At 43.4% G+C, this 14106-nt stretch overlaps 1 protein-coding gene across 7 annotated transcripts in view; it reads left to right on the top strand.

Annotated features, from left to right (window-relative positions):
• The window catches only part of LOC110505192 (protein diaphanous homolog 2), a 648044-nt gene that overhangs the window by 537265 nt on the left and 96673 nt on the right, over positions 1-14106 (top strand). For all 7 annotated transcript variants that reach the window (XM_021584239.2, XM_021584242.2, XM_036969763.1 and 4 more), the window contains one exon: positions 6817-6981. In XM_021584239.2, the coding sequence (XP_021439914.2) occupies positions 6817-6981 (165 nt within the window). The remainder of the gene's footprint in view (positions 1-6816; positions 6982-14106) is intronic.

Raw genomic sequence — 14106 nt, 5'->3', positions numbered from 1 at the left:
CGGGGATTCGACCTTGTTCAACTTCTCGGTTTTGTCATAAACCATTCCAAAATAAAAACACACACACACTTCCCCTGGAAAAACAGCTGAAACATTTATTTTCAAAATGGCCACATAAATTGACTTGTTTGTTTACCTGTGTGCATGTAAGAGTTATTCAAATGGTGCACGTCACTCTCTTCGACGAAGGGGCCAAAAAGCTCTCTTAATAAATCTCCTCTAACCCAGTTCCATTAATGTTTATTTAATGCTTTTTCCTATGTGCCTGTTGGACCCTGGTACTCTGGAGGCCCGACGCTAAATCTGAGCTTTTTCTACCCAGGCTCTCAGGCTTCTTTATCCCCTGTGTCCCTTTGAGCCAAATTACACTGTGGCTGCCCAGTAGACTGGACACAGTCTATCCAACCAGGAAGCAGAGTGTACAGTCCCTTGGACAGCAACATTGGGGTGAGCCAGGTATGGCCATGATGGCGCCGGTGCCAACCAGTACCAGCCTGTTGTATTGTGTTGTGTACAGGACAGAATTGGAGGCCACACGTCAGCTGGTGCAGATTGACAACCCCCTGTGACGGGCCGTGGCAGAGACCGCGGAGGCTGTCACAGGGCGTTAGCGCCCGGGCCAACTCATGGGATTGGATGTGACCTAGTGGTGTTGACGTGGAGTGAGGAGGAGGGAGAGAGAGGCATTAGACAGGGACAGACGTAGAGGCGTTAGCCGGCTGAGAGTGGAGGAATGGTGGGCTCAGACTGACTATGACAGAACACAGTTCTCTACTGGGCTAAATGTCCTTAAGAATCCAATAATGATTCAATTTTTCTTTTTAAATAACTGACTAGCCTCTTGAATTTTGGTAGCTCAGTTAAGATCATCTTGTTACGGTGCGTGAATGAGGACCCAAAAGCGAATTAACGTAAACAGAGCTTCTTTAATAACAAAACAAACGTAGGCTCAGATGGACCGGCAGATTCCGACAGGACAGGACAAGGTTGCAGCAAACATGACGATAGTCTGGTTCAGGCATGAATAACACAAACAAGAATCCGACAAAGACAGAAACAAAAACAGAGAGAGATATAGAGGACTAATCAGAGGGAAAAAGGGAACAGGTGGGAAAAGGGGTGACGAGGTAGTTAGGAGGAGACAAGGAACAGCTGGGGGAAAGAGGGGGAGAAAAGGTAACCTAATAACGACCAGCAGAGGGAGACAGGGTGAAGGGAAAGGACAGAAACAAGACACAACATGACAATACATGACACATCTAGGATTGTCCAGATGATATGCAAAAGGCAAAGTAAGGGACAACATAGCAACATAGCAAATTGCAGGCAGAGCTGATAAAGAACTAGTATATTGTTCTAGGAATCTAGAAAGTGATGTAATATTCTGAGTATTGGACAGTCTAGTAGCCAGTCCATTAATCCATATATATATCCAGTACATCCCTTGTATCAGCCCACTACAACTCCCTAACAATGAATCTTGCTCTGCGTCAGTGATGTAAGGCGCAGTGCAGAGGTAATGCAGCCTTTCCTTTCCTCCTTTGAGGACAGCTGGTGGAGAGAGAGACGGGGAGATGAGAGGAGACTGACAAACAGGCAGAGCCTGGCTGCCAGAGGAGGCTGCGTTATGCTTTACCTTGAGACCCCTCTCCGCTCAGAGCTTTTTGAAGCCCAGGTGACACAGGAAACAGGCACAGTGAGTGCTGAGAGCACTTCTGAAAGTTTCCTCTCTCTCTGAATATGGGAGGACAGGGAGGAATGAGGAGGGAGAGAGGGAATAAATACTGAGAGAAAACGATGTGTCTGTATGTGAGTGTGTGTGATTTTGAGATGGAGAGAATGGGGAAATAGCAAGGACGCAAGAAAATAAGAAAGATAAAAAAGATAGCAGGACAATGGAAGAGAAAGAGAGAGAGAGAGAGAGAGAGAGAGAGAGAGAGAGAGAGAGAGAGACCAGCAGAGAGAAAGCACGAGAATAGCAGAGTAACAGAGAGAGACTGTATGAGAAATTTAGATATTTTGTTTGAGAAGGCTGCATGCTGGCACTGCTGTAGGACAGTCAGGTGTCAGATACTGTCAGTATGACATGTCTTTGATGTGGAAAGAACAGTCGCTGAAACCCATTGAGCCTAACACCAGTCCCCAGCGACAGACAGACAGACAGACAGACAGGCAGGCAGGCGGACGGACGGACGGACGGACGGACAGACAGAGGGACAGACAGAGGGACAGACAGACAGAGGGACAAGCAGCCAGGTAGATGGACAGGCATCCAGATAGACGGACAGCAACCCTTCACTGCTCTGGTGTAGATACCTCACTCATGCTGAACAACAAGTGGCCCAGCAATCAATGCATGGCACACCACAGCACAGCCACGTGAACAGCTCAAGCACAGTTACCTCAACTTTCTCACCTGCTTGATTCATCCATTCACCTGTTATGAACACTTCTCATCCTCACGGTTTACTTACTTCAGCCTGCCTCTCCCTAGCGAGCATAGGCCATTGACGACTCCTCACCATCACACTCTGTTCTCTATTCTCACCGTTTGCTTGAAATATATCATAATAATGTTGTAATAATAGTAATATCCCTTAGTTATATTTGGAACCAAACTTGCATAACCTGAATTCTATATACGCACTATTAGGTTGAACATGAACACTTGAATCAGTGGGCCTCAAGGGGACCACCTTCAAGCTAATGAGCAGTCATTCTGACTGCAACATTCTAACAGTGTAATTAATACATTTCATATGCGCTAGCGTAAAAATAATAATTGTGTTGTTTTTATGAAGGCTTGGGTAACATTAGAATACTTTTTAAAATAATATTTAAAATAACACTAAAGCATTTTCATTAGTTTACGTTACTGTAGGCTGGCTACAAAAACACAAATTCAAGTGTTCTATGCATTTTATTTTTTAAGTGCCTTTGTTACAACTATGAAACGGAAGGCATATGTGTTGGAACACGGTAACAGCTTATTCTTCTAATGACAAAATAAACTAAATACTCCATCCACCAAGACTGATTGTCAGCCATACGCGTGGTCAAATGATGAAAACATCAGTAGCCTAAACATCATTTTAAGCACCAAGTGGCCTTGATAAATAGTAAAAATCAGCACAAAAGCAATAATGGCATTATAATTAACATAAGCGTTGATATAGCAGCAATCAAAAATAGTCAATTACTGTCAGCTCATGTTTACATTTTGTGCGTCTTCACGCAATGGCATTGGTTGAATTTAATTGAGCTGTTATTCGTTGTCCTAACAGTTGACAGAAATCTTCGGAACTTTCACTTGCTTGACACACTTTGACATACCTTTGTTTGTTTGTAGTGTGTAATAGTCTCCGGTTCTCTCTTTATTGTGTCCCCATTATCTTGTCATTCTTCAGCACCATTGTGGAGTACTGTGCAACGGCTGTGCAGGTGCCTTATTTTGCAGGGCCGGCCAATGACAGTGAAGTGAAGAAATTGTCCAAGGTTACATTTTTCCGCTTGCCAACGCAAGGTTCCACAAGCCTCATCACCACATTCGCCGACACTCTCTCCTGCTGCCCGATGTGGATTTTTTTCCCAGATATTGGAAGCCGTTCAGCATGTACAATTACGCACACTCAGTGCTTGAGGCGTTACCACAGATCCGGGTTCGATCCCGGGCTGTGTAGCAGCCAGCCATGACCGGGAGACCCATGAGGCAATGCACAATTGGCCCAGCATCATCCGGGTTAGGGGAGGGTTTGGCCTCCAACTTCTGTGGTGGTCCGGGCGCATGCATGGTGACACGGTCGCCAGTTGTATGGTGTTTCCTCCGATACATTGGTGCGGCTGACTTCCGGGTTAAGCGAGCAGTGAGTCAAGAAGCAGTGTGGCATGGTAGGGTCGAGTTTCGGAGGACGCATGGCTTCTCGACCTTCGCCTCTCCCGAGTCCGTATGTGAGTTGCAGCGATGGGACAAGACTGTATCGACCAATTGGATAACACGAAATTGTGGAGAAAAGGGGTAAAAAGCACCAAAAAATTAAATGTACACACACTCTCACTGTGTAGCCTACTCCGAGTAGGCTAGAGTAGACTGATCAGACTGCTTGGATTCAGTGGACTGATATAGGGTACATACTATTTTAAGATTATAATTAGAATGGATCAATACAATACAATGAACCTGCCCTGTTCTTCATTCACTATTGGTAATTACGGAATTATGCCTCTACAGAATTATGCACTTCCCCTCGCTCATAGATTATTATTTTTTTACCCTTATTAACTTGGCAAGTCAGTTAAGAACAAATTCGTATTTACAATGATGGCCTACACCGGCCAAACCTAGAGGACACTGGGCCAATTGTCCCTATGGGACTCCCAATCACTTTCGGTTGTGATACAGCCTGGATTCGAAACCAGGGTGTTTGCAGTGACGCCTCATGCACTGAGATACAGTGCCATAGACCGCTGCGCCACTCGGGAGCTCATCAACTCACCCATTCACCCCCTTTCTCATCATCATACTTTACTTAATTTTTGGAATCTGTTGTTATTTTTGTGAAATTAGTTTTGGTGTATTTTAGGTTTAGTTTCGAAGCAATTATCAGGGCAATTATCAGCTAGGTATTTACAACTGTTGGGAGAAGGAGCAATGGGGGAAAACCCATTTAAAAAATGACATGCCCTCCTATAACTGGTTATAACTCCAGTTCTATTTGTGATATTAAGATTCAAACACCGACAGTTTGTTGTATAGACTTATTTAGGAAAAGTCAAGAATGGAGGGAGCTTGACTTCGTGAGCAGTCAAATTGACTGCTTTATTGGTTCTAGTGTTTAAGCTAGAATCATATGACAAAGGGAGTGGGAGCACTTGTGTGAAACACTCAAACCTTGCACCATTAGTGGATTTGATTACATTTTTGGGCTCATTATCACGTGACACTAAAAGCGCTGCTTTCAGCTGGTGAAGGGGAGAGAAAAATAGTCAGGAACATTGGTTAAGCAGGACCATATTGTGGTTTAGCCAGACCTTAATGGGCTAGAACTACTGTACAACTTTGTTGAAAGTTGGCATCTTTGAGAGATTGGATGTGTGGAAACAAGGTTTGATGTAAACACCCTTCCATCCCGCTCTTTTGATCTTTAAAGGGAGCTGATGAGAGAGGGAGAAAGAGAGAGAAACAATATATATAAAAAGAAAGATAGAGGAAAACAGAGAGAAATGGAGAAAGTGACAGAGAGAGAGCGAGAGAAAGGGAGAGTAAGCGAGATAGACAGTGTGACAGAAAAAGTGAAAGGGAGATGAAGAGAGAGATAGACACATCTATCAGCCAGATAAATCTATCATCGCCAGGCTGTGTGGGCTGTAGCGTTGGTCATTGCCAGTGCTGCTGTTGAGGTCCAGTAAACACTGACCCGCTGAGAGCTAATCCAGCTTGTCTCGCCTCCTGCCGGCCCTGCTTTCATCCCTGCTCAGTTTGATTCAACGTCGGCGAGGACACGGCTGCAGCAAGGCCCCCGATCAGCCATCACACCCCCATAGGATCCCCCATAGAACCCCTGATAGATCCCATACAAACCAGCCCCCATCCATAGATCCACAGCCCAGCCAATAGGCCTATAGATCAGTTTTAGACAGCCTGGGACAGATGCACAAATACATAGATCAGGAGATACAGGTAGATAGATGAAGGATTATGTAAGTGATTGATAGAACAGTGGCGGTGTTGGATGCCGTGTTGTGTCTAACAATCCTCAGTGTTGTTGTATGTTGCTGACAGTGAGAGCTCCGTAGTGGTTGTGTGTGTGTGTGTCCAGTCACACTGCTGTGTGTGTATCCATGCCTGCTACCATGCCTTCTGAAAGTTGTTTTGCAAAATGTGTGCAATAGAGGTGTGCTTTTCACCTCATCTCACACACTGTCACACTGTGTGTTTTTCCATCTGCGTTTGTGGCAAAGAACAACCAGAGTCTGGTCTCCATGCGTTCAGAGGTCGCTGGGATAATGCCTCACTGACAGGAGCAGCTGTTAATAGCCATTCACCCGGTAGAAAGTGCTTCATCTGCCCTGTAAATTACACAGTGCGGCATGGGCCGCGGTTCAAGACGACCCAACCCCTCTCTTGTAGGGAGAAACAATGGAACAATGACTGAAATCAGCTATTCCAACAGCCATTTGTGTTGCGGCCTACTACAAAATACATTCCTATTACTCCTGGCCCGCGTGCTATTAGCCCATGGTGCCAAAGACTCCAAAGTGAGATGGAGAGGTTATTGAAACACACACAATAGTTTCTCCGACCTTTCCTTGTGTGAAATTCAATGTTTTCTTTTAGCATTTATTGTGTGGGTGGGTTTACAAACGAGTGAGTGGTGGTGGTTTGATAACTAGCTCAGGGATGGTTTTCTATTGTTGATATGACAACACACGTTCTCTGACCTCTCCTGTCTGGAAAGCACTGGCTTTCGCGCCGCTATTCTTTTCCCTGCAAGAGAGTGAATGATGCGAAGTTATAGTTTTCTCCATTTGCTTAATGATGACTGTTTATTGTTGTGTGACATCACACATCATGGTGACAAAGTGTTATGAAGTACCATTTTTGTGTTGTTGAGCGTTTCCATGAGTCTGTCTGGAGTGCCAGTCACCTGGAGTGCCAGATGTGTGGGGTTTAACGTTTGGGGACCTTTCTATTGGTTTATTGAGCAAGGCAAGCTCAATCAGGCACAATTAAAGTATTTGAATCGATTTTTCAAATGGTTTGACAAGTGCTATTGACAAAAAAAACATGTTACTTTCCTTGACTGTACCTCCCTTCACGGCTTCTCCAAGCATTCGCGGGAGCAATACGAGAAGCTTTCCACCATGCACAAGAACATGCAGAAGCTATACGAGAGCCTGGGAAGCTACTACGCCTTCGACCCCCACGTCCTCAGCGTCGAAGACTTCTTCGGTGACCTGGCCTCCTTCCGCAGCCTCTTTGTGGTGAGTACAGCACATATACAAGTTGTTCTCTTTGGAAAAGATGGAAAATATATCTTACCTGTACGGTCATGACACACACACACACGCGCACGTGTTGTTTTTTTCTCAATTTGTCATCAGTAAGTGTGGGTCGTTCCATGAAAATTGTTGTAGTTTACGTCCCTTTGAAGTTTGAAGTGGAAATGATGCACCAATATTGAATGTTATTAGCTTGTTATATTCAATGGAGTGCACTTTAATATAGACCACATGGAGAAGTCAATACATCATATGTTTTATATGAATAAAGGCTTGCTAAAGTCCCAAAATGCATCATTTTGACATGTCCCTACACCAACCCTGTGTCACTTCTAGGAAGATTTCAACACACTTAATCCTGAAATGTATCCCAAGTTTCACCAGCATTGTAAAGGCCTTGTCATTTTGCTGCTTTGACAAAGTCATGGCTGAAGATGAAGATTATTATTTATATTTGTGTGATTCGGGATGCATTCACGTATGTCCCTCATTTTAAAACAATTTAAAATAATCAACCATTCCACCAAGTTAAATTATTCACAGCAGGTGACATCGTTTGGGTCTTCTGAACAGCATGGTGAGAGAAAAAAAGTACCCTTTTTTGTCTATTTATAATTGCTTTATCATCTTTGACTGAGGTGGTTGAACTCAACACATCAACCTTGCCATGTCATCCCATGCTCTTCACCACATGAGGAGTAATGGCCGATCTTCACCTAAAAACCTCAACCCTTTTATTGTCAACCCTGTTAAAGACCCAAATGGTAACTTTATCAGTTTGATAGGTGTCTTTGTTTATACTTGATCAATGAGAAAATGTGGGATTTATCTCAAACATGCTTTTAAATAATAGTTAGGCAGTTACAGATGGTGTGCTAAAAATGCAGATAAAATGCTCTTAGTTCATAGGTACGTTAGTGTCCATTGACTTTAGTAGTGTAGTTCTACTGTACACTTAGAAAATATAGTTCCAAAAGGGTTCGTCGGCTGTCCCCATAGGATAACATTTTTTGGCTCCAGGTAGAACCCTTTTGGGTTCCATATAGAATCCCCTGTGGAAAGGGTTATACATACCTGGAACCAAAAGGGTTATACCTGGAATTCTATGGGGACAGCCGAAGAACCCTTTTAGGTTCTAGATAGCACTTTTTTTTTCTTAGAGTGTACTTCAAAACTCATGAGGTAACAAAAACACATGTTTCTCCATTCCTCGTGAGAGAACACAAATGTGAACCATTCCAACAGCAGTGAGGACACGATAACTGAAAACAGTTTTTTAGAAAGGAAAGCAACTTTCAATTCACGAACACATCTATCTCAAAACCATTAGTGAAATCCATGGCTGATGCCATTTTACTTTCGGTGTGTTAAACCAAAAGCAAGAGCAGCTGTCTCAGATTTAAGAAAGTTGGCACCGTCTTAAGAGCAGATAAAGAAATGTGCCTTACAGACCTGGGAGCCTGGCGACGGAGGGGCGGGTTTATAGGACAGATTAAGCCGTACATAAACTGTAGGTACTTCCCAAATAGCACCCTAGTCCCTACATAGTGCACTACTTTTGACCAAGACCATGGTGAAAAAGTGAGAACTTTGTAGGGAACAGGGTGCCATTTGGGACACAGCCTGTGCCTGAGAACGGAATGTATAATGTATCACGGAATAGTGTAAGTTCCACACTGAGTAAAGAGACTTTGGAAGCTTCTTATCCCCTTTAAATGTACTTTCATTAGCGTGCCAGTGTACTTGTCAGAAAGAAAATGAAAGTGCCTCCGCCTTCAGTGCGTCAAACAGTCAAGCAGGTCTTACACAGGTAGAGGGGTGTGGTAAGTCTGTTGAGGCCTGCGCTTATTAAAACTGTGAAGAGCTTGGAACCGTGGAGGGTGACTCTTTCTATTCTAGTATATTTTATTCCATTGTAAAAAAAAAAAAATGTATTAGACTTATTAGCTACCTCCCACCATTTCAAGGAATACAATGACTAAGAATGATATCGTAGCATATGATGTATTGTATTACTCTGATATATTGTATTTTATTGTAAACATTATTTTGACATAAGTCCGCTGTATTTAAGCTATTACCTCCCACCATTTTCAAATAGCTAGTTAGTAGTGTTTGGATTGAACTGAATACAATGACTAAGGATTATATCATAGCAATTTGCTTTTACCAGTGTATATACCCCCTCAAGCAGACACCATGATGGCCCTCAAGGTACTTCACTGGACTATATGTAAACTGGAAACCATATATACACTGCTCAAAAAAATAAAGGGAACACTTAAACAACACAATGTAACTCCAAGTCAATCACACTTCTGTGAAATCAAACTGTCCACTTAGGAAGCAACACTGATTGAAATTAAATTTCACATGCTGTTGTGCAAGTGGAATAGACAACAGGTGGAAATTATAGGCAATTAGCAAGACACCCCCAATAAAGGAGTGGTTCTGCAGGTGGTGACCACAGACGACTTCTCAGTTCCTATGCTTCCTGCCTGATGTTTTGGTCACTTTTGAATGCTGGCGGTGCTTTCACTCTAGTGGTAGCATGAGACGGAGTCTACAACCCACACAAGTGGCTCAGGTAGTGCAGCTCATCCAGGATGGCACATCAATGCGAGCTGTGGCAAGAAGGTTTGCTGTGTCTGTCAGCATAGTGTCCAGAGCATGGAGGCGCTACCAGGAGACAGGCCAGTACATCAGGAGACGTGGAGGAGGCCGTAGGAGGGCAACAACCCAGCAGCAGGACCGCTACGTCCGCCTTTGTGCAAGGAGGAGCAGGAGGAGCACTGCCAGAGCCCTGCAAAATGACCTCCAGCAGGCCACAAATGTGCATGTGTCTGCTCAAACGGTCAGAAACAGACTCCATGAGGGTGGTATGAGGGACCGACGTCCACAGGTGGGGGTTGTGCTTACAGCCCAACACCGTGCAGGATGTTTGGCATTTGCCAGAGAACACCAAGATTGGCAAATTCGCCACTGGCACCCTGTGCTCTTCACAGATGAAAGCAGGTTCACGCTGAGCACGTGACAGACGTGAAAGAGTCTGGAGACGCCGTGGAGAACGTTCTGCTGCCTGCAACATCCTCTAGCATGACCGGTTTGGCGGTGGGTCAGTCATGGTGTGGGGTGGCATTTCTTTGGGGGGGGCCGCACAGCCCTAAATGTGATCGCCAGAGCAGGCCTGACTGCCATTAAGGAACCGAGATGAGATCCTCAGACCCCTTGTGAGACCATATGCTGGTGCGGTTGGCCCTGGGTACCGCCTACTGCCAGACAATGCTAGACCTCATGTGGCTGGAGTGTCAGCAGTTCCTGCAAGAGGAAGGCATTGATGCTATGGACTGGCCCGCCCGTTCCCCAGACCTGAATCCAATTGAGCACATCTGGGACATCATGTCTCGCTCCATCCACCAACGGCACCACAGACTGTCCAGGAGTTGGCAGATGTTTTAGTCCAGGTCTGGGAGGAGATCCCTCAGGAGACCATCCGCCACCTCATCAGGAGCATGCCCAGGCGTTGTAGGGAGGTCATACAGGCACGTGGAGGCCACACACACTACTGAGCCTCATTTTGACTTGTTTTAAGGACATTACATCAAAGTTGGATCAGCCTGTAGTGTGGTTTTCCACTTTAATTTTGAGTGTGACTCCAAATCCAGACCTCCATGGGTTGATAAATTTGATTTCCATTGATCATTTTTGTGTGATTTTGTTGTCAACACATTCAACTATGTAAAGAAAAAAAGTATTTAATAAGAATATTTCATTCATTCAGATCTAGGATGTGTTATTTTAGTGTTCCCTATATTGTTTTGAGCAGTGTGTGTATGTGTATATATATATATATATATATATATATATATATATATATATATATATATATATATATATATATATATATATATATATATATATACACAGTGGGGAGAACAAGTATTTGATACACTGCCGATTTTGCAGGTTTTCCTACTTACAAAGCATGTAGAGGTCTGTAATTTTTATCATAGGTACACTTTCAACTGTGCGAGACTATCTAAAACTAATCTAAAACAAATTCCAAAAAATCACATTGTATGATTTTTAAGTAATTCATTTGCATTTTATTGCATGACATAAGTATTTGATCACCTACCAACCAGTAAGAATTCCAGCTCTCATAGACCTGTTAGTTTTTCTTTAAGAAGCCCTCCTGTTCTCCACTCATTACCTGTATTAACTGCACCTGTTTGAACTTGTTACCTGTATAATAGACACCTGTCCACACACTCAATCAAACAGACTCCAACCTCTCCACAATGGCCAAGACCAGATAGCTGTGTAAGGACATCAGGGATAAAATTGTACACCTGCACAAGGCTGGGATGGGCTACAGGACAATAGGCAAGCAGCTTGGTGAGAAGGCAACAACTGTTGGCGCAATTATTGGAAAATGGAAGAAGTTCAAGATGATGGTCAATCACACTTGGTCTGGGGCTCCATGCAAGATCTCACCTCGTGGGACATCAATGATCATGAGGAAGGTGAGGGATCAGTCCAGAACTACACGACAGGATCTGGTCAATGACCTGAAGAGAGCTGGGACCATAGTCATAAAGAAAACCATTAGTAACACACTACGCCATCATGGATTAAAATCCTGCAGCGCACGCAAGGTCCCCCTGCTCAAGCCAGCTCATTTCCAGGCCCGTCTGAAGTTTGCCAATGACCATCTGGATGATCCAGAGGAGGAATGGGAGAAGGTTATGTGTTCTGATGAGACAACAATATAGCTTTTTGGTCTAAACTCCACTCGCCGTGTTTGGAGGAAGAAGAAGGATGAGTACAACCCCAAGAACACCATCCCAACCGTGAAGCATGGAGGTGGAAACATCATTCTTTGGGGATGCTTTTCTGCAAAGGGGACAGGACAACTGCACCGTATTGAGGGGAGGATGGATGGGGCCGTGTATCGCGAGATCTTGGCCAACAACCTCCTTCCCTCAGTAATAGCATTGAAGATGGGTCATGGCTGGGTCTTCCAGCATGACAATGACCCGAAACACACAGCCAAGCATCTCAAGGTCCTGGAGTGGCCTAGCCAGTCTCCAGACCTGAACCCAATAGAAAATCTTTAGCGACTCCTATGGCGGGCTGGGTGCAGTGCACGCTGACCAGGTCGCTAGGTGTATGGTGTTTCCTCCAACACATTCCGGGTTGAATGCCCGCTTAAGAAGCAGTGCGGCTTGGTTGGGTTTTGTTTCAGAGGACACATGGCTCTCGACCTTTGTCTCTTCCGAGTCCGTACGGGAGTTGTAGCGATGAGATAAGACAGTAACTACTAACAGTTGGATACCACGATATTGGGGAGTACTCTGAACCATTGAATACATTGCAGGTAAGGGGATGTTCACACCTACGGTAGCTGGGCTATAAAGAGTCTATTGTCCTGATAATCAGGCTACAAGTGTTTGAAAACCTGTTTTCATCTCTACTGTAAATAAAAACACAGCATCTTGTTTACATTCTTTATTGTAACCACAATGTCACAAATAATTTGTATCTACCTTTCCAATTACTTTTAGAGTTTGATTAATATTTGATTAATATTATGGTGTTTATATTCCAAGAAAAACAGAAAAACCTCTGGGTTTCCGTTTGGATGGAATTGCGCTGTACATCGTGACGGTCGGGAGTAGGCTACATAGTACTGGGCTATTTAGCTAAAGAATCCCTGTGTCATGTGCTGGCACGTGGGAGATCAGGGTTCAATTCCTCGACGGGGAGGAAAGAGTAGGCTGTCCTTGTAATAATAATTAACTGACTTGCCTAGATAAATAAAGGTTACACTAAGAGCATAACATTTCTATATCACATTTTTTAGTCTAACCAATCCCCAAGTGGAGATTCAGTCAAAATCTAATTGATTTAACAAGACCAGTCCCCATGCTTGTCTCAGACCAGCGCGAAACGGTGCTAAAATAGTTGTTGGCTAATGCTTCAAATCCTATTGCTTTTAACTTCAATATGCTCTTTAAATAAATAAGACATACACCACTTTTAACAGCACATTACTCAACAATAGTGAGACTCATGTCACTTACGATAGGCCTACAGTATATATCGAAAAATATGACGTGACTCTCCACCAATAATTACATATAGAGGATTGGAGGTTTCTAAATTAAAACCAAAAGCCGCCTCATGGGTCTCCCAACATTGGTATCTGTAGCAACACAGTTTGCATTGCGATACGGTGACTTAGACAGCTGCGCCACAGGGGAGGCCCCATCCACAAAGTATCAAAATACTGAGATGTGTTGGTAAAGGTATATTATCCTGCTAGTAGCCCATATTATAAAACTGTACATGGTGTCCAGGTCAGGTTGACCAAAACATTTATTTATTTAAAGACTACCAGAAAGAATGTTGGTACTTATTTATTTTGATCCAAAGCCATGAATGAGTGAGTCACTCAGCTTTATGTAGGTGCCGGCTATTTGACTGTGCCGTCAACTTGATACTGTATAATGATATTTGAGGTTATTTTGGAGGTTTTTAAAAATAATTAGGTGAGGGATTGTAATCTGAATAAAGGCCAAAATAATATTTGTAAAGGCAAAAACATTTCTGTTTTTAGAGGGAGAGAAACACTGGGCCAATTGTGTGCCTGCATATGGGACTCCCAATCACGGTTGGATGTGTAACATAATAATAATAATAATACTTAACTTAGAGCCTAACTTAGAAATGCATTTGATGATAGAATTTTCCCCCTGACCTCCATCTAGGCAAGTATTTTGTCCAGATACCTGCTAGAACAGCGGGAATGTTTCCCTAGTCAGCGCCATTATTAGTGCAATGCCCCTAAAAGTGTTGCAGTGGATACAGCTGGAGAACTGCAAGGCAATCAATACCATTGTGCGCCACTCGAGAGCCATGACCAATGTATATTGTCCTCCAGATATAATATATCTGTGAGAATATCCAAGGGGCTTTTGTATAATTCTAAATTAATAATAATGATAATCGCTTTGTTTAAAAAATAACAATATTTTGGAGATGATTTTGTTATTTTAAAATAACATAAAATGAGTGAGAAAAAGGCCATTCTTGAATATGGGA

The sequence above is a fragment of the Oncorhynchus mykiss genome, chromosome 31 (genome assembly GCF_013265735.2).
Source record: "Oncorhynchus mykiss isolate Arlee chromosome 31, USDA_OmykA_1.1, whole genome shotgun sequence".
NCBI lineage: Eukaryota > Metazoa > Chordata > Actinopteri > Salmoniformes > Salmonidae > Oncorhynchus > Oncorhynchus mykiss.
The sequence above is the reverse complement of the archived record's forward strand: the minus strand, read 5'-3'. Positions and strand labels throughout refer to the sequence as shown.